We start from the raw sequence: 23,309 nt of genomic DNA, 5'->3' as shown, positions 1-23,309 counted from the left end.
TACCTACCTACAACATTTTCTAGCCTAAACCAATGAGACGTGTCTTTTACATGCCTTAAAATCTTTTTCAAAAATATTGAAAATGGACAAAAATATATGTTTTTTTTATTAAGTAATAAAATTACTGTAAGTGTCAAATCATTATTTGATAGTAGTTCAAAAATATTATGAATGAAAATATATTTGGTCTTATTCTTTTACGAAACAAAAATTACTACAAATGTTAAATCATTTTTTAGGAGTGGTTGAAAATTATCAAAATTAGACCATTATTTTCTACGAATTGGAAATTTAACACGAGCCGTCATATTATGAGATATAATTTTAAATAAAATTAAATTAAATCCGTACCTAATACCGGTATATTTAAATAATATAGGAAAATGAGATAGGGTAAGTTTCGGGTTGTGTTCGGAATTTTTATTTATTTATTTATTTTATATTGAAATTGTTTTGGGCCAGTTCCAAAGTAGTCCAATAAGAAAAAGCGACATAACCTTGTTCACATGATTTAGATGCCCAATCCAAGGTGTCCTTTACTCTCACGCCCCAATTCTATTCCCCATATATCTAAGTGCTGCCACTCAAAAATTACAATGACTGGCAAGGTATATAGATGGATCCTCCTCCTATATGATTACATTCAAATCTGAATTTTTACCAAATATTATCTAATTGCTTGTGTTTTTTTAACTATTAAATGCATTTCTAGAGTTTCATATTTAGTAATGTACCACCTCTTTTTAATTTTTGAGAACCGTCCAAATAGACAAAAATACTATTTTTACAAAAATGCTGTCAATGGGGCATCGATCGAGACACCTGAAGGGAGCATTAATACGTTCTCGTATTCTTGAATTGATTGGAGTGAAATGACGATCTTATTTCTTCGTCCCGTTGGGAACAAATCAGAATTCTAATAGACAATGATCGAATCTATGAATTTATATACATTGTTACAAGGACCAGTATATATTTCGACTAAGGTCTAGTTTATCAACAATTCTTTTTTTTTTTTTTGTTACCCAAAATTCCAAAATAAAAGAATTTTATCTCGATTGATTATTGGTTCCCGAGACTTTTCATTATAGGGTTCTCAGCTCTAATTTGTTGTTGAATACCAAGTATATTTGCTTTCCTTGTTTCGGCTTAGGAAATTTTAGTTCGAATTAATTTCGATTATCCAAACAAATCATATGATAGGACCATTATATTGATAAGGGAAATGTATCGAGTCAACAAAAAATGACCAATTACCTATTTAGTCAACAATTACTGTAGTCCAATTCAATATATCTGTGCATGCAGACCAAGTTTCAATCATTATTCAATCATCTTTAAAGTCAATTGTAGAGTACAGTAGACTTTCAACCCAATCATATATATATCTATATAACTAATTGAATGTGCATTATTAAATTTGATTTAAGTTTAGAATTTTTGAAACTAAATTATTCATCAAAATTGAAGCCCTAGCATTTGGTGCACCCTAAGAATCATGCCCAACGAGGACTCCCTCGGGATTCAACCTAGCAATGTCATGGATTCACCCGACTTCATGTCCAACCAGGACTCCCGAGGGACGAACGTGATTACACCTTGACCTCCAATAAAATAGCTGCATGTCGAAATCAACGTTGTACGTGTAAGAATTACAATCCCTTTCCATCTCTGATCATTAACGGCAACTCAATTTCTAGAAGCAGTCATATATACGAACACTAATACCCATCAAGAGTTGGAATCAACCTCTATTTTTGTGTGTGTGTATATATATATGTAGGGCATAGTCAATGAATTCTCAGTTATCACTACCTCGTTCATCAAGAGTTCCGAAAACCCTTGTTTCAGTTCAGACATTTTTCGTGTTGCAGAATGGGTGTGCTTCCGTACAAATTCCAGCGCCTGTTCAAGAAGTTGAGCTTAAACAACGATGGACATCGTCACCGGTACGACAAACTGGAGAATGGAGATCACCAGAAACCGTCTCGCTCTCCCAAAGGATTCATTCCTATATATGTCGGAGAGGAGCGGAAGAGATATATAGTCCCGACGGCGGCCGCCAATTCCGCCGCCTTCAAGGCGATGCTGGACAAGTACCAAGACGATATTACTCCCTTTGGGCCCCTGGAAGTGCCGTGCTCCGTCGCCGCCTTCGACCATGTCCTCCGCTGTGCCCTTGATCAGACGCGCAATTCGAAACGATGACGACAATCTTGAGTTCTTGATCCGTCGGAAACCTATGGCGGCTACCCGACATTATATGATTAGATCTTTTTTCATTTTTCTCTTTTTGGACAAGGATTTTCTGTTGTTGATTCCTTAGTATTCATCTAACTGTAATTCATGTGGGATATATGAATTTAACAAAATTACATGTTGTCAATGTGCAAGTATTTTTTGTTTTTGATTTAGCTTAATTACATGACAATTTGTAAATAATACCATAGAAGAGATATCAACTATACATATAATTTTTTTGAAGGTTTGTTTTTCTATAAAATCTACAACATGCACAAATAGAAACTAAGTTATCAAGAGACCAGTATCTTAGAAGACACCTCAATGGTTTGGAGCTCAATATTTTATTGTAAAAATATTGAGTTAAACCTATTGAGAGTGTGTGCATGCATATAGGATTAAAAGAAAAATTATCAAGAGACCAAATAAAATGACTTTAGATGTTTATTAGATTTTTGTTGTGTTATTTTTTAATTTACAGATTTAGATGGAATAATTTTAAATTTATAATAACATATCTATGAAACTTGTTTAGATAAATTCATCCCACACAAAATGTTAAACTGTAGTATGTGATATTGTACTATATTTCAAATCCATTTAACATACAATTATTTGAAATCCTTCAAATTTGATGTGTCAAAATAAAATCTTTTGATTCCAAATCAATCTCATTTCTTTACATTTGTGTCTCCAAATTAAAATAGGTTCATAACTCATCCAAATGCCGTCTTATTTTCAGAATCTCAATAAAGTTGGTTTAATTAATATTTTCTTCAACTAATTAGAGATTTATCATTAGTAACGTACGTATTATAATTTTCACAATTTTTATTTATCTAAATACTTCAAAACTTCATTTTCAAATAACTAAATTTGCATTCTTATAAAATATACGAAATTATGAAATCTTATAAGTAAACTTAAAAATCAAACATTACCCACTATCACTTCATTGAGTCAAGAATAGTAGAAAAAGCAATCATAATGTTTGGTTTCTATTTTGCTTCGTTTTTGAGATGGATCAAAATATGGATAATATTTATCTTGATTTATTTTAGAAGTTTTAGTGGTATTTTGAGATATTTTGAAACAGTGCCTCATTTAATGTTTTTTTGTCAAAATAAGTTTACACCAATTATAGGCCCTACAACTAAAAAAGTTATATACATACTCATACATATACATAAATATATATAAATTTGATATATTTGATAAGCTACTTTACGAAATTTTTAAAATGATCCCAAGATAATAATAATAAAAAAAAGCACCACATTTAGTCCTCTACTTTATTAGATTTATAAGATTGAGTTTTTCTAATTCTGGGATCATTTAAAAAATTTCGTAAAATATAAGATGAAATGTGTCCAATATTTCTAATTTTGAATTCATTTTGAAAATCTCGTATAGCATAGAATTACACAAGTGTTGAATCACAGATCCTATGGAATTAAAAGTATAATTTTTCAAGACCAATTTAATTTTTTCTTGTATTATTTTCTTTTTACTTTTAAAAAAATTAATATACTAAATTATACTAACCGTCCTAAATTATATCTAATCACATTATTAGCACCACTTATCATTAATTTATAAATTACAAGTTATACTCTTGAAATTGTATTTTTAATTACAAGTACATTCTTATTGGGTGACATTTTACATGCCTTAAATAAATTACAAAAGGTTTCGATGCAAATAAATCTTATTTTATGTAGAATCATTGTAATTTATTCTTAGTGATAATTTTAATATTAATACTTGACAGTCTAATAATATTTTTTTTATTTTTTATTTTGCATAATGATAAATTTGATTGAGATGTGACGTTTTTTAATATTTTGCCTATATGTCTTATCCAAATGTTAGGCCAGAAATTTTATCTCGATTGATTATTGAATACCAAGTATATTTGCTTTTCTTGTCTCGGCTTAGGAAATTTTAGTTCAAATTAATTTGGATCCTATATATCCAAACAAATCATAAGATAGGTCAATTATATTGATATGGGAAATGCATTGAATCAATAAAAAAATGACAAAAATACCTATTCAATTAACAATTACTTAGTCCAATTTGATATACTCGTGTAGATCAAGTTTCAATCACTAGTTAGTAATTTTTAAAATCAGTTATGAATCACAATAGATCTCGACCAAAATTATATATATATATATATTATGTAATTAATTGAATGTGGATTATTAAATTTGATCTAAGTTTGATCTAAGCCCTAGCATTGGTGCACCCTAATAATCATGCCCAACGAGGACTCCCTCGGGATTCAACCTAGCAATGTCATGGATTCACCCGAATTCATGCCCAACCAGGACTCCTTCAGGATATACGCGATTACACCTTGACCGTCAATAAAATTGTTGCATGTCGAAATCAACGTCGTACGTGTAAGAATTACAATCCCTTTCCATCTCTGATCATTAACGGCAACTCAATTTCTAGAAGCAGTCATATGTACGAACACTAATACCCATCGACTTGGAATCAACCTCTATTTTTATGTGTGTGTATATATATATATGTAGGCCATAGTCAGTGAATTCTCAGTTTCCACTACCTCGTTCATCAAGAATTCTGAAAATCCTTGTTGTTCAGACATTTTTCGTGTTGCAGAATGGGTGTGCTTCCGTACAAATTCCAGCGCCTGTTCAAGAATTTGAGCTTAAACAACGATGGACATCTTCGCCGGTACGACAAACTCGAGAATGGAGATCACCAGAAACCGTCTCGCTCTCCCAGAGGATTCATTCCTATATACGTTGGAGTCGAGCGGAAGAGATATATAGTCCCGACGGCGGCCGCCAATTCTCCCGCCTTCAAGGCGATGCTGGACAAGTACCAAGACGATATTACTCCCTTTGGGCCCCTGGAAGTGCCGTGCTCCGTCGCCGCCTTCGACCATGTCCTCCGCCGTGCCCTTGATCAGACGTTCAACAAACATTACATGTTGTGTATGTGCACGTAGTTTCATTAAGTGTACGCGTAGTTTAATTACATGACTATTTGTAAATGATATCATAGAAGATATGAACTATACATATAATTTTTTTGTTGTGATATCTTTAAATTTACAGATTTGGATCGAATAATTTTAAATTTACAATAATATATCCATCAAACTTGTTTAAACTATATTATGTGACATTGTAATTTTAAATCCATTTAGAGCATACAGTAATTTGAAATTCTTACTTCAAATTTAACCAGTCAAAATAAAATCTTTTCATTCAAATACAACCTTATTTCTTTTCATTTGTGTCTCCAAATTAAAATAGGTTCATAACTCATCCAAATGCCGTCTTATTTTAAGAACCTTAATAAAGTTGGTTTAATTCAATTTTTTTTCTATCTCAATACTTCAAAATATACGAAATTATGAAATCTTATAAATAAACTTAAAAACCAAACAGTACCTCGTATCACTTCATTGAGTCAAGAATAGTAGAAAAAGCAATAGTTTAGTGCAGGTGAGGAAGCAATTCATAAGATTACTTTTGGAAAGTGTGGTGAAATTGTTGAATGACAGATGCTGCCTGATTCTGTATCAATCCAACAATTATTGAATGGTTGGTGGGATGGATCTGTTCATCGACCAGGTACTTTTGTCCCTGTCCCCATCTTCATCCCATATTATTACACAAAATTCATTTACCAAAATTCCACTTTTAATTTTAATAATAGTTTTAGTTTTCTATTGTATGAAATCTTTAAATTAATTTTAAAATTAAAAAGATTTGATGTATTTGATCATCTTCTTTACAGAATTTTTAAATTGATCCCAAAATTTAAAAAAAAAATCATCATATTTAGTCCTCCACTCTTATAAGGTTTATAAAATCGAGTTTTTTTTTTTTTTGGTGTAATGGATTTTTCACGAGACTGTAGCCGATTTTCATGGTTTAGCTTTATTTTTCTGAAAGTGATTGATCGTATGATTTTAATTTTTTATTCTTTCCTTAATTAGTGCCATCGGAATAATTATTGCAAGGAGAATTCTAACCATATATGAAAAGAAGATTCCAAGAAATTTCCTGCAAGGACGGAACAAATAAAAGTGAGGGCACTGCAATAGGAAATTAATAATATTAAAGTTGTAATTTTTTTTATTTTTAAATTATGTGTTGGTCACATTAAACAAAAAAAGAACAAATTATTATAAAAATTAATAAACATACATCGATATTCGTGAAACTCGAACATATAGCCATTTGATTCAAATATTTTATTTGTTAATAATAATTTTTATTTGTTTATTTAGAAAATTTTGACAATCTAATGTGAGATCGTTTATTTAATTAAAAAAATTCACAGTCAATGACACACATGTAACAATAGTTTAGTGTCCACTTAAATAATTTCACATATCATTTTAGTAATTTTTATTGTTTATTGAACTCTCACTAGCTATGTGTCACTAATTTATAATAGTGACAATTGAAAAACATATCTTTCACAATTATTGTTTTTAGACAACTTATGTAATATGTTTTTTCACTACCAAATTTTTGCAAATTATTATTATAACAAAATAAAAATTATTATCATTAAGTATATAAAATGTGTATGGCATCCGTATCAAGAAGAACCTCTTACACATATAATAACTTATAAAACTAAATTATACTAGCCGTCCTAAATTATATATAATCACATTATTAGCACCACTTATCATTAATTCATAAATTATAAGTTATATTTTTTAAATTGTATTTTTAATTACAAGTACATCCTTATTGGGTAATATTTTACTAGCCTTAAATAAATTAGGAAAGGTCTCGATGCAAATAAACCTTATTTTATGTAGAATTGTTGTAATTTATTCTTAGTGATAATTTTGGTATTAATACTTGACAGTCTAATCATATTTTTTTTTTCACTTTTTAATTTGTATAATGATAAATTTGATTGAGATGTGACGTTTTAACTGATTTTTCTTTTTTGCCTCTATGTCTTATCCAAAAATGTTAGGCCAGAATTGAATATTCTGAATAATTAAAAGAAGACAAAAGTGTATTATGAGTTGACGTGAAAAATGAAAGAAGAAGTAAGAAGTAGTTCTATTTATGACAAAATTAAACACCAGTCATACTATATTGAAAATTTCTGAACTGACTTAATAATAATAATAATAGTATTAGTGGTAATACGTATTAAAATTGATGCAATAATCGTCATGCACGAGGACAATCGCCATCATCTTTTGAATCCGGAACTTATATTGAACTTTTTTTATTTAAAAAAAAATCAAAAGTTTCGTGCTCTTCTGTCTAGCAGTGGAATGTAATTCTCATATATTTTTTGTTCGACTGCGGCGTCTCAGGTTACGCCTAACCTTCGATCCACCTTCGCACATATCCAAGTATATACCGATAGCCGTCTCGTGTCTTCGACATTGAAGCTCGCTAGCGCGACATTTGAACGCATCCCTACGCGGCACCGCCGCGTGCCCTTACGCTCGCCTATTCGAGATGCCCATACTCGTCGAGGCTCTCAGCACTCATGCCTTAGCGTTTTGCACATAATCTCAGAACCTGCCAACGCATTCCTCAATGGCAAGGAGCATCCTTGCTCCGCCTCGGCATTACAACGCACGCATGTGCCCGCAACGCCATCTCATGCCCAACGTTCACTCGGTGCATTCTAGGCCCACGCCCTCGTCATGGCCGCCTTCCATGCCTTGCCCGAGTAAGACCGCATCATAAGTCCGAAGCCCATTCGATATGCCGACATCTTGCCTTGATTTCACACGGTATGCCCGATATGTTTTCTTGCCTTTCGGCTTGACTTCATAATATGCCCACAGTAGGCGTCATCCCACGACCGCTCATCTTAGCCAAGAGACCCCTATGGACGGCTAGAACTTGATAGCGCATACTGTGAGTTGGATTACGAGGTCTTGGAATGCTTACCTTGATAACCCATTCGCATAAGAGGTGTTGCCCATGATATCTCACAACCCGCGAGGCAACCTTGCCCGTCACACGAAACCTCTCGGCCGTATTGGCGCCCAACGTAGGCTATCCTGGCCCTACGTTGCCCGTCAGGTTCCCATACTCTTCGGGGACTCTAAGCACTCCTCTGGGCTGCCTAGAGCTAACTCTTGAAGGCCCCCATCATGCCCTCAATAGATGCTCATTTAGTGCAAACGTTTTCTCAAGCTACTACCGTCGAGCATGGGGAGGGCTAGTTGGAGCTCACTACTGCATGTCCCCCCTTATAATAGACTTAAAAACGTTTTCTCTTGTTCCAAAAGTAGAACACTGAAAGGGCCGAGCAATGCACTTTTTCCGCATCTCCTTCGACCGACGTTCAACTCACGTCCCGCTTGAACCGTAGCATAGCCTACGACTTCCATATCATAACTATAGAGTTTCAGCCCCATCTGATCATCCATGGCTGAGGAATTATCTCCGCAATACTCTAAAACTACAGTCTCGCCACTGCATCGTCGTTTCCTACTCAAACAGAACCATCTACCTTTGAAATATCTTGGAGGTGCTCCCAACACTCCAAGGATCTTGCCATTGGAACAGTATTGCAAACACTCTGCTTCACACAATTCTCGCATGCTCGCGCGTAGGGTGGCGCTTGATCATCGCCGTTATATCTCCGTGGCCAAACGTCCTCGTAATGACTTCATACTTGGCGGATATCATCCCCATACATTAAGGCAGTTCCCATACAAACAGTATTGCGATCCCTAATCGGTAAGAGTTTCTGCTCGAAGACCATTTGCAAACTTGCGTGCTGGCCGGCATCCCTTAGCCGCCCGCTCGTCCTCCACAAGTCACTGTCGACCGTCTAACCCAAGGTGCGGCCAGTGACACACAGGTTACCCAATCGTTGCATTGAACACTAGAATAATTACATATTACTAAAAAAATAAATTAATATATATTATGAAAACAATTACTTTATATTTTGTAAAAATCATAATGAGACATCCTAAATTTTATATTATTTTAGGACTTAATGAATAAATTGAGCTGAGAGCCTTTTTGGAAAATTTTCATGAGTCAAAATCACCTTTCGCTGACTTATTATTTTTATTGGGGAGTTTTAGTTGTCAACTAAACATATTTTAACCTTTATATAAGTAAAAAAATAATTAATTTAAAATTAAAATATTGTATTATGGTTTGGCCGTCCCTAGCCGAAGGCAACGATGAGGAAACAAAGAGAAGTAAATAAAGAGAGCCAAGTGTTGGGGAAGAAAGGACTACAATATAGATTCTAACTATTAAAAGAACATCCAATATAAAGAGCAAGCTTGAAAAGTCAAGGGGTCAAGGGGGTTTCTCGATCGACCCTTTTCAATCCACTCTCGCCCTCTTCACTTTGATAGATTAAGGAAGAACACAATCCACAGTGGATCGTCATTTTGAAGCCAAAGAAAAAAAGATTATTAATAAATAATTTTTAACTATAGCTAATATTTATTTATTTTATTTAAAACAAAAGGAGGGGGGAGGGGGTAGGGGGTGGGGAGGATTCTAGGTAGCGAAGTGAATGATTGGCGGGACCCTCTGAATTTAATTAGAATTTAGACTAATGAACATGAAAAACATAAGTGGGCGTAGGAATTTGAGTACGGTGCAGACAGACATTCTCTTCACATACTCACATGGGCACATGCCACAAACAATCCGATGGAAATGACTAAAACCTACAATAATTTAAAAAAATAATAATATTAGTATAAAATATATATAATTTTGATTTTATTGGAATATAATTATTAATTATAATAATTGTGCATTAATATAGTGTCAATTATATTTATTGTTACTATTACAATGATAATTTTATATATTATATACTCACTTCGTGATTGATTTATATTTTAAATAACTAATTAGTCGCAACTAAATATTTTTAAAATTTATCGAGATAAGTGATTCAATTCAACTAAATATTAAATTTTTAAAAAAACCAATGAAAATTAGTGGTTTTTGAAAGTATAATAATTCCATAAATAACGAAAATACTAATATTAGAAAGTGGAAGATTTTGGTTTCACCACTGCCTCCTTGTACGCACGTATTCAAATCGAACTAAATAACCTTTTAAGGATGATCACCAACTTGCATCAATCATTCATCATATCACTTTCTTTCCATACGTATAATAAATAATTTTTTATTATTTAAAATATTAGAAAAAATAAATATATAAATTAATATATTATATAAAAAAATAATTAATTTAAGAGTAATATTGATATAACAAAAAAATAATATAGAAATGTTACAAACCTTGATTTATGAGTAATATGTGTATTTTTTTTTTATTAATATGCACTAATTCAAAGTCCATTTTATTTATGAAAATAATGTAAACTATGTGTTATGAATTTTTATTATTTGTAATAACATTTAAATTCTCTTTTTGCATCTCGTTTTATATTTTATTTGGTGGAGAATTGCAATGCATGCATTATTTTCTAACGTAGTATTGCAATTTTTGTAACTCCTTTTTAATACAAAAAAAGACTATAAAACACGATTTTACAGAAGATTGATATAAAAACTTGGCCTTGTTTCAATTTTTTTTAAATGGGATATTCTATTTAATTTAATTATTTAGATTTGGTAAATTTAATTGGGAAAGACTAATTAAAAAAACTTGACCAAATTCTATTTATTGATTTTGATAAGCAAAACATTATGATTACGTAGATTTAATTGTTTCCATCTATATATCCCCTAGACTAGAGGACTATAGCTCTTGTTTCTTTTTATTTCCATTTCTTAATTTTTAATTTTATTTGCTTGAGATACACTTTTTCTTTTAAACTACTATATTCTTACTTAAATTATTATTTTCATGCATATACATACATACCCAATCACTAAATTCAATAAAATATGACTTAAGCCTGATGTCTCATGAACGTGTTTAAGGGTTCGAGTGTCATCAGATATGTGAGTATTTATTTTATTTTATGTGAATTATTATAATTTATTTATTTTTTTAATCATATTAATTGAATTTATGTATTGTTCAATTCATAAAATTATTGATGCAATCATGTATGCAATTATCATTTTAAAAAAAAACCCACATTAAATCAATAAAAATCGCGATTATTTTGCCCCCAAACAAGAGATATTAATTTGACATAACTGACAATAAAAACAATACAAATATTATTAATTGAATTGAACATATTTTTCATATCCAAATAAAAATCTATACAAAATCTTTTTAACTAGAAAATGAAAAACAAAATCTTCTCCGCTAATTTCGGATCATGCAACTCCAATTACTCGAAATTTCAAACGCAATTTGCTTCATTAGATATTTATTAAATGAAACAAAATAAATTTTTCTTTTTCCGAAATTTAAAGGAAAAAAATAGATCAGATCAAAATAATCTTTCAAAAGTGCTATTATTTTTTTAAACACTTATTTTAATTTTTTTATGCTTTTCCATTCATTTCTTTATTATACATTTAACGTAAAAATTGATTTAAGACATCAAATTAATGAATGTTTTTTGCAAAAATTTCTGATATTTTTTCCAACACTTCTTGTTAATGTTTTTTATACTATGCAATTTATTTCATTATTATACATCAAATTGTATTTTTCTTAAAAATATCAAATTAATATGTATATTTGAATAAGATAAAAAAAATAAAACATTATTATAAAAACATTTATAATTATAGAATTCAAAATCACGATGTTTCTATCCGGAGACCTCAGTCTTATCAATTGAGTGGTGTTTCCGCGGCCAAAATGGATATTATGTTGTAAACATTGGGCCACGTGGTATTTCTGACGGCGTTATGTGAAGTTCTCTGTCTGATTGGGGAACTGGTGCAGTGCTGTGCTGCCTCTCTCTGACCTCTGCAACATGTGCCCCTACCCACATGCCAAAAGATTCTATTAATTCGCTATCCCTCTCTCTATATAATCCTGCCCATAATTTTCTCCCTTTGGCTGGTTACGTGCACAGCGTGAGAACACAAGAGAGACGTGCGACAACAAAAAAGGGTTCTTGCGTTTGAATACTCAAACCGTTTGTTCTACAATACGGCCATGGCTGTAAAGGGGCTGGTGGTGTACCTGCTGACGGGTTTTTCTTTGGCTGTTCTCGCTGTTTATTTCATCAGCAATGGCGGTAATGCACAGCCGTGGCTTCTTTCATCTTCAGAATCCAATTTTTTGGAGCGGAAGTATGGATCTGAAGCCAAAGTCTGGCCTGTGAGTTTGTGGGATGTTGTTTTCTATCCGTGTTTCTCTGTGTGTGTGCGCTTTAGTTGTTTCTGACGCGGGAATGTATATGTGAAGGGATTTTACATGAGATTTTCTTGTAGTTTGTGAAAGATGGGATTTTTTTTCCCATTATTAAGTGTTGAGGTTTTCTTTATCTGGGGTGTTGCAGGAATTGAAGTTTAGTTGGAGAGTAGTTTTGGCCACTGTGATAGGATTCTTGGGCTCGGCCTGTGGCACGGTCGGCGGGGTTGGTGGCGGTGGCATTTTTGTGCCAATGCTAACTCTGATTGTTGGGTTTGATACCAAGTCTGCTGCTGCTATTTCCAAGTGTAAGAACTATAAACATCATCGCCATACCTGTTTGATGTAATATCTTGTGATCTTGTGATATATGTCTTTGCGTTAATTTTATATATTTTGTCGAATCCTTGGATATTAAGTTAAAGTTTCTTGGGTGATAACGATGCAATAACCTCTTGCTGCAGGCATGATAATGGGGGCTGCAGCATCATCAGTTTGGTACAACTTGAGGGTCCCCCATCCATGCAGAGAAGTGCCAATAATTGACTATGATTTGGCTCTTTTGTTCCAGCCCATGCTCATGCTTGGCATCACCTTTGGTGTGGCTCTGAGTGTTGTCTTCCCCTATTGGCTCATCACTGTCTTGATCATAATCTTGTTCTTGGGTACGTTTCAACTGAATTATCCCTTAGTGTGATTGCCGCTAATTATCGTTGAAATAAGTCGCTGACAACAAGATGATTGACAATATGGGCTAATGTAAGTTTTTGTTGAAGAGGGAGATGTAGATAGTTGAATCTATGAGATTGTAACATAAGACTGTTGGCAGTAAAAATTTTGCTTTTCTGATGTTTACCTTTTTACCAACAGGGACTTCTTCAAGGTCCTTTGCCAAGGCTATTGAGATGTGGAAGGAGGAAACTGTTTTGAAGGTCAGTCTACAAAAATATTTATAAACAACCAAGCACACTATAGTATACTGTCCATGAAACAACTTGAATAGTTAATACACACAATTTTCAGAACATTAGGTGTATTAGAGCTTAATCTATGAAAGTGGTTAGCAAGTTCTGGAAACAGTGGCTGTTGAACCTAAATAAAATAGTAATCAACTGCTAAGCATCATAAGTCCTAAATTAACTGCTGCAAGTGCAATCTATATTACTTGTTCTTCTTTAATTATCCTTTTATTTATTTTTTTAGTAAATCTTGGCTGATGATTTAATGCAGAAAGCCATGCAAGATAGACAAACTTTCGTTAATTCTCGCGGTGAATGTAAGTGATATTAGATGCAATGCTGCAAGTTCTTTATTGTCTTGCAAAGTATTAGAGAAAGGAGCTGACATTAGCATTTTTTGTTATTTATTTTTCTCTTTACAGTGCTAATTGACACTGAGTATGAACCTTTGGTTCCTAGAGAGGAGAAAACAGCATTGGTGAGCATATTTTAGTTTAATGGTGTCTGTTAGTGTCTTTTCTTTGATATGTTGAGTTGAACTGACAATAGCTCCACATTTCAGCAAATTATGAAGGGCAACCTCAGCATTAAGAAAATTTTGGTGCTGCTGCTTGTCTGGATTTGCTTTTTGCTTCTTCAAGTGATTAAGGCAAGCCAAATTACGCCTATTTTTACTTTGTAAACCTGTCATGGCCCTTCTTTATGTTGAACTAAACGTCAACCATTGCAATATTGTAATTTATTTGTTTTCAGAACGGCACGAGGACTTGCAGCACATGGTACTGGGTGCTTAACTTGTTACAGGTAAATGGTTTCTTGGAATGAATAGCTTCTTTAGAATGTGCTCGAAAATGGTGGGAACAATCGATTTTCTCAGTTTTATGTTCTGTTTTTTCGTCTTCTCAGTTGCCTGTTGCTCTTGTTGTATTCTTCTATGAATGTGTGAAACTGTACAAAGAAAGCAAGAAAAGGAGGATGGCTGGAACCTCAGAATTCATATGTGAAGCAGCCATAGAATGGACTACTACAAATCTTACCTTCTGCGCTCTTTGTGGGGTCTTAGGAGGCACCGTTGGCGGCTTGTTAGGTTCTGGTGGCGGTTTCATTCTTGGTCCCCTCTTGCTCGAGATTGGAGTGATCCCTCAGGTACAGTGATCTTCTGCACAAATTTTATCGTTTGATTTTAGTACATTCTGGCCGCAAATAAATTGAACTAAAAGCATGGTCTTGCTTTAACAGCCTTGTGTGGATCCTAAAGTTCCAGCTCAGGATACTGCCATTGTCAAATATTAATGTTCTTTGTTGACTGATTGTACGAGTTAAAAATGTCAGTGTTACAATTAAAGCAATTGGAATCGTCTAAAATTTCAGGTCGCTAGCGCGACAGCAACCTTTGTGATGATGTTCTCCTCATCTCTATCTGTGGTGGAGTTTTATCTCCTGAAGAGATTTCCCATGCCCTATGGTATACCTCTCAACATACACGATCATTTTCAGCATTTGGAATATTCGGTACAAACTCAAGAAAATCTGTTTTGCAGCTCTGTACCTGATGGGTGTGTCGATTCTTGCTGGTTTCTGGGGACAATTTTTCATTAGAAAACTAATCACAATCCTAAGGAGAGCATCGCTCATCGTGTTCATTCTCTCCGGTGTCATTTTCGCCAGTGCTCTCACAATGGGTAATTTATCTCATATTATTAGAAACTTGCACCCTTCCCTCAAGAAATTCATTCATCTCTCTCTCTCTTGGCAGGTGTAATTGGAATAGAGAAAAGCATCAAGATGATAAACAACCATGAGTTCATGGGATTCTTGGACTTCTGCTCCAGCCAATAACTCTGAGCGATGGAGGTTGTCTGAAGATGAAAATTTAAAATGCAACAAAGGATTGAAACAATAGGATGGATTTGTTTTGCGTTGAGGAATAGTGGTTTGGTCAATGCCTAATTGACCAGCCCTCTAAAGTCTTTGGTCATATGTTACTGTGTATAATATGTATGTTAGTGCAGCAGCTGTACTAGTAGTAGTAATGGGTGTTGGCCAATGCCTAACTGACCAACCCCCTCTCATGCCTTAGTTGTCATAATTTGAAAATGTGTGCCCAAAAGGGGTTTTGACTATGTCGAGTGTTAGCCACCGCTAACACCACAGCCCACTCCCCCACTTCATTTGTTTTATATGAATAAAACACGTCAAGATTGTTGTTTTGCCCTCTCCCCTGTAGGAATCTCTAAACTGTTTACAGACACATTTCCGCACGAATTTTATGTGTAATAAGAACTGTCGTATGTGTTATTTGGACCATACACAATAAAACCACAGACAATAAAGGGTGGAGATGACTCGGGATTAGTAGACCAACTTGAGAGTACTTCGCCTCTACCAGTCCTGGTACTTCCTACATGTTTACTTATTTGAAACTATTTGTGAAATTTTTTTTATTCAAATTAAGTTTTGTCGACTTAAATAGATCACATAGCAAATATAGTATATATATTGATCACTTTTTTAAACTGTACACTAAATTCGAGATCTCCCCTGATAAACGTGTCTGTTGTTATATTTTTAATGCATTCCGTATTGTACTCCCCATGGATTACAAATAGAAACATGAAGTTTTGTTGGGTGAGATTTTTAGAATTTGGTAGTTAATGATGAAGCACAAGAAAGGAAAAGACAAAAAGAGAAGTAGGAGGCAGTGGCCTAAGATCCATAGATGAAGGATGGATGGATGGATGGATGGCCATTTTCTTGAGTCACATGCTGCATTGAATCATTGTGAAGTGGCAATAACATGTGGTTTGGCTCTACACTAAATTCCTATCATTAAGGCAGTACTATGTTTGACTGGTTACTGTTTCTTTTTCAAATTATTGCAACTAATTAATTTAATTAAAATAAAGAATCAATTAGAATTTTTTGAAATAAAATTTTGAAAGAAAAAGTAAATTACAATGCACTCTTTTGAAGTTTACTATAATCACAAATGCCTTCTTATTATTTGAAAAATTATATATACTCTCTAAAATTAACGGACGTCTAACAAATAAGTCATATAATGGGCTGTCTCAAAGAGATATTTGTTAAAAAATTATTAATTTTAAAATTATTAATAAAAAAATAATTATAATTGCGATATATTTTAAAGGAGACTGTTGTAATTTTTTAAGAAATAAAAAAAAAAAAATAGGTTGTGGGCCTCAATTTCTTCATTTCTCAATTCTCATGTAAATTTCTTATGTGGAAAAATTATCAAAGCGAGGCCGCTTTATTGGGCCGTGATTTAGGCCCTAGTGATGGGATTGGAATTTGTGAGGCTCATCTTCATAGAAGTGGTCCATCTTCGTAGAATTGTGGGCTTCATTCATTTCGTATCCTCTAGATTCATATAGAACTTCCCTTTGTCAGGGCTCAATTTCTCAATTAGGGTTTCTTTTGAAACAGGGGAATTCATCATGAGCGGATCATGGTTCTCAACTACAGCTCCGTGGTTCCGTTCCTTTTATCTAATTGTACATGTATCGCCTTCAAATGTTAATTCTGATGTCTCGATGTTCATGGAATCTGGGTGACGCAGTCGGTGTTGGCCCTAATTTGTTGTTCAGGTTAATGTGTAGAATGACTTTGAATTGTAATGGGAGGGAGTTGGGTTTAATATTTAAACCAAAAAAAGAAGAAATTGGGTTTCAAAGTTATATAAATATTTTGTTGATTTATGTGAAAAGGGAATGATATGGTCTTTGTCTGAGGGGCAATTGGCAGCAATTTCAGGCAATAGAAGAAGATACACCGCTTCTTGAAAATCGGTGCCTCTATTGCATGATAATATGAGTAGAAAAGACATTAATGTTTGAACAATTAAGACTGTTATTCACCGTGCCCTGTTCCTAACGTACGTAACATGCTTTTGGGACCTAAGGATTTGTCCTGTTTTGCTGCATTTGAAGTGTTGAAAAACTGTTTTGTCCCCATGTATTAAAAAGATACTATCTTTTTGCTTATTATTTTACTTGTTTGTCGTTATTAATTATTTTTTCCACAAAAAATCATAAATTTTATTTCAATTATAGGTTAAAAATATGTTTAATTCAATAATGCTCTCACTAAATAACATAATTATTGATTCATACACAATAATTAAGCTTGCATGATTGCAAAAAATTATTTATTTATTTATTAATCAAATAATAATATGTGAATATAATGAGATGATATAGCACATGAAATATAAAAAAGTTAAAATATTAAATATAAAGATGAAAAGAATTGTGAGGTAATGAGCAAGGTTCAGAAAAGAGGTGTGTTTGGTAACATTCCAAGAGGTGCTGCACTCAAAGCTCCTAACCTAGGAGGCGGTGGGTGGAGAGTATTGGTAAGATATTTTGTTTGATTGAAGTCCAAGCCAACCAGTTGGAGCATATTGCTTTCTTGAAGTTATAGTGAGGAGTGATTGCTTGATCTTACCATCATCAATCAAGTAATGAAATGAATACTTATTTTATTCATGAGTAGGTCAAAGGCTGCTACTTGTTGACTGTCACTGTTTTGTTTTCCTAAATATAGTTGAGGATACAGCTTATCATTACATTTCAATTCGCAGTTTTTCAATGATGTAAACCAATGCCTCTTAAATACCTAAGAATCTGGTGTTGCCTGCTGTAGTATTTATTAACCCAGAATCTTGATTTGTAGTGTTCCTCTCTTTTTCATTGCATCAAATTTATGAAAATTGTTGGTTTAATAAAAATGGTGACTGTATAAGTCATAAATTCTAGTGTTATTTTTGTCATTTTTTACAGTAAAGTATATATACGCAGTAAAATATCTGCAACTGGTACATAAATCCAAGTCATATTATCCCCTATTTGTACAACTTTGCCAGAATCTAGCTCAGAAATGAAAAGAGTGTACATGTATGTATGCCTACACAAAACCATTATTACACTTAAATGTGAGCTTATTCCCTGAACCAATGAATAGGCTATTTACTTGTTTGCTATTTTAACCTGACCTTCTTGGGAGAGCCAAACTGCCTCGTCATCAAACATAAAAAATAACTATATACAGTTTAAATTATTCATTTTTCCTTGTCATTTTCTGTTGAAGCACAACTCAAAATCCTCAACTCCGAATCTTTTATGTCAACATAAATTAATCCCACTTGTCTAACATTACCATCTCTCCCAGAACTCTAACCATGTCTAATCTCCTCAACTTGGCTTCAAACTCCCTGTTCCCTCTCCTTGTTCTACCTCTCCTTTACTGGGGATTCAACTTCCCCAGGCGCCAGCCCAAGAAAACCAACCTCACTTTCTACGTGCACGACTACTTAACTGGCCACGACACCTCCGCTGTCACGGTGGCGGGGAAAGACGGCCATACCACCAGCGTCCTGCACTTTGGAACCCTAGTGGCAGTCGATGATCCGGTGACAGAGGGCCCGGACCCCAAGTCGAAAGAGATTGGAAGGGCACAAGGGATGTACATAAACTCTCAGTTGGATGGGAAAGGGCTGCACTTGGTGTTCTCAGTGATATTCACTGACGGGGAATACAAAGGGAGCACCCTGGAAATCCAGGGGGCTGATATCTTCGCGATGAAGGAGAGAGAGTTCTCAGTAGTTTCGGGGACTGGATACTTCAGGTTTGTAAAGGGTTATGGGATTATGACAACTGAGATGCTGGATATTCCTAATCTCAGAGGTATTCTTAAACTTGATATTACTGTCAAGCACTACTGAATTTGAGTCTGTGTTCTATGTCATAATTAGCTGGACTAAGTTATATATCTTCTTCCCATCAAGATTTGGATGAATTTCATCGTTGATGCAAACCCTTTATTGATTTTGAGTAATTTAATATTCAGAATTCTTCATTTGTTTACTTAATCAAATTTAATTAAAACTCTGGGATAAGAACAAGAACAACAACTACTACATCAGTGACTCATGATTAGGCTTGCCTAGTGCGTTCTTGTCCTTTCTACTTTGATTAGATTTAATTATGGCAAGCCATGTGATTCAACCAATAGCATGTATAGTATTTATCCGTCTATGTACAGCTCATACCTATTAATTAATTAATTAATTAATTAAGCAACTTCATTATTGAGCCAATAATTAACTAGTCATTTACCCAAATTTATTAATTGTGTTTTAATTCTTCAACTGATTGCTAATTTCTGACCTAATATTGTTGTTGGTGAGGTCTGGGAAAAATAGAGCTGACCCATTATTAATTACTAGTTTAATAAACAATCCAAAGTACACAATTAATATAATTTAATTAATTTCTATAATGCACAAAAAATTTAAATAAAATTCAAGAAATAAAAAAGTAAACAGCATCACACAAAGAAAGAATTAAGACCCCAACTACCAACAACATACATAAATTATTTAGGTTCTCTCTCTACTGGAAAATCTTGACTAGCTAAAATAACATTTATATTAGTCAATGAAAGTCTGAAACAGTACGTCTTCCTCTATCAACTCAACCTAGAAAATTAAATTAATTGATCAGTACTCTGCCAGTGATCGGCACTTGTTCTCTCCTACAAGCACCTCGATTTGTTAGGGCCTAGAATATAACTAAGATAATTAGCACATCATATTCTTATGTCTGAAAAAGAAAAGATATATAGACAGCTGCAAAATAAATTGAGATCAATTAAGGACAAGAAGGCAAAGGCGGCCAGTTATATGGAGTCGGAGTCATCATCACTTGATTGTAATCTTCGACGTTAAACACGTAGTTGCATTCTGGGATTTGATGATGAGGGACGTTCTCCGGGGGGGCAGGGGTGTTGTCAGAGCTTGGAATAGACGTGCTTTCTACTGTTTCTTCACCGGAGATTACTTCTGTGTAGCCAGTTGAGACTTGTTTCTTTGCCACCTGATCCTTGAGTATAGCCCTCAATGCCAGAACCTGACAGGGGTGAGTTGAAGACATGAAGATTGCAATAAGAGTTGCATGCATGTCTACTTTGTGCCTAATTAGCAACAGACAAAGCCCTGAAGAAGTGCCGATGTGTAGTTAATTTTGAAGCCAGCCTTCTTTTGATGAAAATGACATGTGACTTTGTGTTTCAATTCCTTGTGAACAAGACTATGATGTTGTCTTCTTTCTTTCTTTTCTTTCTGTCACCATCAAAACTCAAACTGCTGCAATGTAACTATCATCAACTCTTTTCTTCATCTACATATGTATCTTTCTATTAGGGTTCCACTTAGATGGAACAACTTTATAATCTCAAAGAAATAGCGAAAATTATTAGGTGGACTTAAAGTTCATCATAATAAATCATTAATTAAAATATTTTAATCTATATATAACATATTCATATAAAAACAAGCATGACAAACAAAAGGAAAAATTGCAATTTTGGTCCTGTAACTTAAGAAGGTGGTATTTTTCGTCCTATGCAAATTAATTTTCGCAATTTAATCCAGATACTTTATAAAATAATTATCTATATAATCAGTTCAATTGGAGACTTCAAATTAAAATAGCTTCAAATGTAGTTAATTGCACAATCCAAACCGTCAAAGTAAATGAAAAATATGTCCAGAATAAATGCATTAAAAAAGCAACTTTAAGAACCTCAAAGTGATACATACACAAATTTGTATGTACTCGACTTTCATAAATTGCATACTACCTTTATATGTATCCAACAATTTCATATTCAATATATATACACTATTTATTACCTGAAAGCATTTCCAAAGTTGTAATTTCACACTAATTCAACTCAATATTGTCCGTTATATATTGGTTCAACTTATGTGTTTTACAACTGTGTATCAAAATTTGTTTAGCAAAATATATATGATTTCATATGCTTATTCTCATTTGATTTGATTACGTAACTTTAATTCTTTTATTCCAAAAACTATCACTGCAAGCAAATGTATCAATTGCCATGGTAAAATTTGATGCTAAAATGAAAAATAAGATATTTAATAAGTAAAGTTTGAGAAATTTTAGTTCGAATCCAACTCGATCATATTTGAACCAATTATATGATGAATGCAATACACTTGATGTAAAATTACGAAAAAATGACTTATCGCATTACATGTGTACCACACTTACTTTGTGATTTGTTTGGTCTAACCAAACCTAATTTGGACAAAAAAATTTCCTAAAATTCTTAGTAAATTCATTGTTGATGTAGATTAGCAACAAATTTTATTATTTCACAAGGAATACATATCATTGTAATTAATCAGTGTTCCCAAGAAATTATCAAGAAGCAGAGTAAATTAATGAAGTATTACCTCTTGCTGGAGTTTGTGCTTCTCCCTGGAAACCGCATCGAACTCCTGCTTTAGCGCATCGTACAAGCGCTCAAGCTGCTTGCCCTTCCACCGAGCCCTCCGGTTCTGGAACCAGACCGCTATCTGTCGCGGCTGCAGCCCCAGTTCCCTGGCCAGCTTCATCTTCCGGTCAGGGTCCAGCTTAATCTCCTCCTGGAAACTGTTTTCCAGTGACTCCAACTGCTCGGTGCTCAATCGTTTCTTCTTCGGGTCCTGCCCGTAAATATTCATGCTACTGTTGCTCTTCTCCATGAAAGTTGGCAACATCGTGTGTTGTGTTGAACTCTGCATTGTTGGCTGCTTTATCTCTAAACCTAATAAAAAATTGATACATGAATATGTATATATTATTAATATTATATTTTTTTCGTATGCTAAATATTACACGAATCACATGGTCAATACAATACACTTGTAATGTGATTAATTTATAATTGAAAGAAGCTAATTAATCTAACAAGAATAGTTTTCCATTGCGGTAAAGTATTACTCTTAGCACACTACAAGAAAGTTACTCAATAACTATGAAAAAATTAATGTTAAACTCAATATCAAACTAATTAGCAAATAAAATTTTTATGCTAATCTACATTAGCAACAAATTCCATTATTTTATAAGAAATATATGTCGTTGCTGCGAGCGTTATTTTTTGTAGTGGTGGTGGTTGTCATATTGTAATGCATGCAAGAAAAACAAACTGAGTAAAGACGATGATGCTGACGGGAGATGCATGGTACAAACTCGTTTATCTGTTAGATGAATCAAAAAAACCAGCTTTTTTCTTTGTACAACTTCTGATTGCAGAATACTTACAGTCACACAGTGGCTATTAATTCTCTAGCCATATTCAACAACTTTTCTTGTAAAAGCTTCTTAGCTTCTCATTGATTTGTGAAAATCTGAAACCATTAAGTCTGCCGTACACTTGGATGGAAACCCTTGCATGAGGTCGATTTCTACTTATATATATAGCTATCAAGGTTAAACTCAAGCTTTTGAATCCAGACAAGACCTGGAATTTAATTCCGACACATACACAATGGACATATATCTTTCAACTCATCAAAAGCATTAAGAAAATCAAGAAGATGGTAAGAATTGACATACCTGCTGGAAACTGATCGTTATAATTATAGTTGTAGAGAAAGCTAAGCGAATTGTCGGGGCGAGAAACGAAATTAGGCACTCTAAGATTAGCGTTCCAATCCATTGCTAAAAAGAAAGAAAGAAACCCTGTTTTATGATGATGCGGTGAGGTCGGGTCAGGCCAAGAATCAACTCAAAATCTAAGTGTGGTATATATGAGGGAATAGCCCGAATAGACGTAGTGGACCACTCTTAATTTACAGACAGACAAACGACGTCAGAGGTTTCTTTTCTTTTAGTTCCCTTTTGGCAAAACAAAGTGTGAAGATGTATATGAGAAATGATCAAGTGTATAAATCCCTCTAGAAGTATAGGACGTTTAAGGGCGGGGGGCGACCAGTTATTATAAGAAGATTGTCCGGAAGGGAAGAGA

At 33.7% G+C, this 23,309-nt stretch overlaps 5 protein-coding genes across 5 annotated transcripts; 4 read left to right on the top strand and 1 right to left on the bottom strand.

Moving 5' to 3' along the window:
- Positions 1,876-2,208, top strand: LOC105174221 (auxin-induced protein 15A-like). The gene has a single exon (XM_011096247.1). It carries the CDS (start codon positions 1,876-1,878, stop codon positions 2,206-2,208), a length of 333 nt encoding a protein of 110 aa, XP_011094549.1.
- On the top strand, positions 4,877-5,227 carry LOC105174220 (auxin-responsive protein SAUR22-like). Its single transcript, XM_011096246.1, has one exon. It carries the CDS (start codon positions 4,877-4,879, stop codon positions 5,225-5,227), a length of 351 nt encoding a protein of 116 aa, XP_011094548.1.
- On the top strand, positions 12,061-15,680 carry LOC105174142 (sulfite exporter TauE/SafE family protein 4). The gene is made up of 12 exons (XM_011096142.2): positions 12,061-12,474; positions 12,656-12,815; positions 12,972-13,172; positions 13,378-13,439; positions 13,738-13,783; positions 13,889-13,944; positions 14,029-14,115; positions 14,220-14,270; positions 14,373-14,612; positions 14,838-14,931; positions 15,008-15,148; positions 15,223-15,680. The coding sequence occupies exons 1-12, from the start codon at positions 12,310-12,312 to the stop codon at positions 15,303-15,305; spliced, it is 1,386 nt and encodes a 461-aa protein (XP_011094444.1). The 5' UTR covers positions 12,061-12,309; the 3' UTR covers positions 15,306-15,680.
- LOC105174141 (dirigent protein 1-like) lies at positions 18,477-19,329 on the top strand. Its single transcript, XM_011096141.2, has one exon. The coding sequence runs from the start codon at positions 18,667-18,669 to the stop codon at positions 19,207-19,209; it is 543 nt and encodes a 180-aa protein (XP_011094443.1). The 5' UTR covers positions 18,477-18,666; the 3' UTR covers positions 19,210-19,329.
- Positions 19,438-23,256, bottom strand: LOC105174140 (putative homeobox-leucine zipper protein ATHB-51). The gene is made up of 3 exons (XM_011096140.2): positions 22,898-23,256; positions 21,751-22,103; positions 19,438-20,395 (listed from the first exon to the last, which is right to left on the bottom strand). The coding sequence occupies exons 1-3, from the start codon at positions 22,998-23,000 to the stop codon at positions 20,138-20,140; spliced, it is 714 nt and encodes a 237-aa protein (XP_011094442.1). The 5' UTR covers positions 23,001-23,256; the 3' UTR covers positions 19,438-20,137.

The sequence above is a fragment of the Sesamum indicum genome, linkage group LG11, assembly GCF_000512975.1.
Source record: "Sesamum indicum cultivar Zhongzhi No. 13 linkage group LG11, S_indicum_v1.0, whole genome shotgun sequence".
NCBI classification, from domain to species: Eukaryota; Viridiplantae; Streptophyta; class Magnoliopsida; order Lamiales; family Pedaliaceae; genus Sesamum; species Sesamum indicum.
Note: the sequence above shows the minus strand (reverse complement) of the source record. Positions and strands in the feature narration are given on the sequence as shown.

What these genes read in the sequence shown, in the direction of transcription:
- LOC105174142 (XM_011096142.2), top strand. Translation starts at nt 12,310, where the DNA reads ATGGCTGTAAAGGGGCTGGTGGTGTACCTGCTGACGGGTTTTTCTTTG. An exon ending in GAGAGGAGAAAACAGCATTG is followed by an intron (nt 13,945 to 14,028) that starts GTGAGCATATTT and finishes TCCACATTTCAG; the next exon opens with CAAATTATGAAGGGCAACCT. An exon ending in GGGTGCTTAACTTGTTACAG is followed by an intron (nt 14,271 to 14,372) that starts GTAAATGGTTTC and finishes TCGTCTTCTCAG; the next exon opens with TTGCCTGTTGCTCTTGTTGT.
- LOC105174140 (XM_011096140.2), bottom strand. Translation starts at nt 23,000, where the DNA reads ATGGATTGGAACGCTAATCTTAGAGTGCCTAATTTCGTTTCTCGCCCC. An exon ending in TAACGATCAGTTTCCAGCAG is followed by an intron (nt 22,104 to 22,897) that starts GTATGTCAATTC and finishes ATTTTTTATTAG; the next exon opens with GTTTAGAGATAAAGCAGCCA. An exon ending in AGCACAAACTCCAGCAAGAG is followed by an intron (nt 20,396 to 21,750) that starts GTAATACTTCAT and finishes CACCCCTGTCAG; the next exon opens with GTTCTGGCATTGAGGGCTAT.
- LOC105174220 (XM_011096246.1), top strand. Translation starts at nt 4,877, where the DNA reads ATGGGTGTGCTTCCGTACAAATTCCAGCGCCTGTTCAAGAATTTGAGC.
- LOC105174141 (XM_011096141.2), top strand. Translation starts at nt 18,667, where the DNA reads ATGTCTAATCTCCTCAACTTGGCTTCAAACTCCCTGTTCCCTCTCCTT.
- LOC105174221 (XM_011096247.1), top strand. Translation starts at nt 1,876, where the DNA reads ATGGGTGTGCTTCCGTACAAATTCCAGCGCCTGTTCAAGAAGTTGAGC.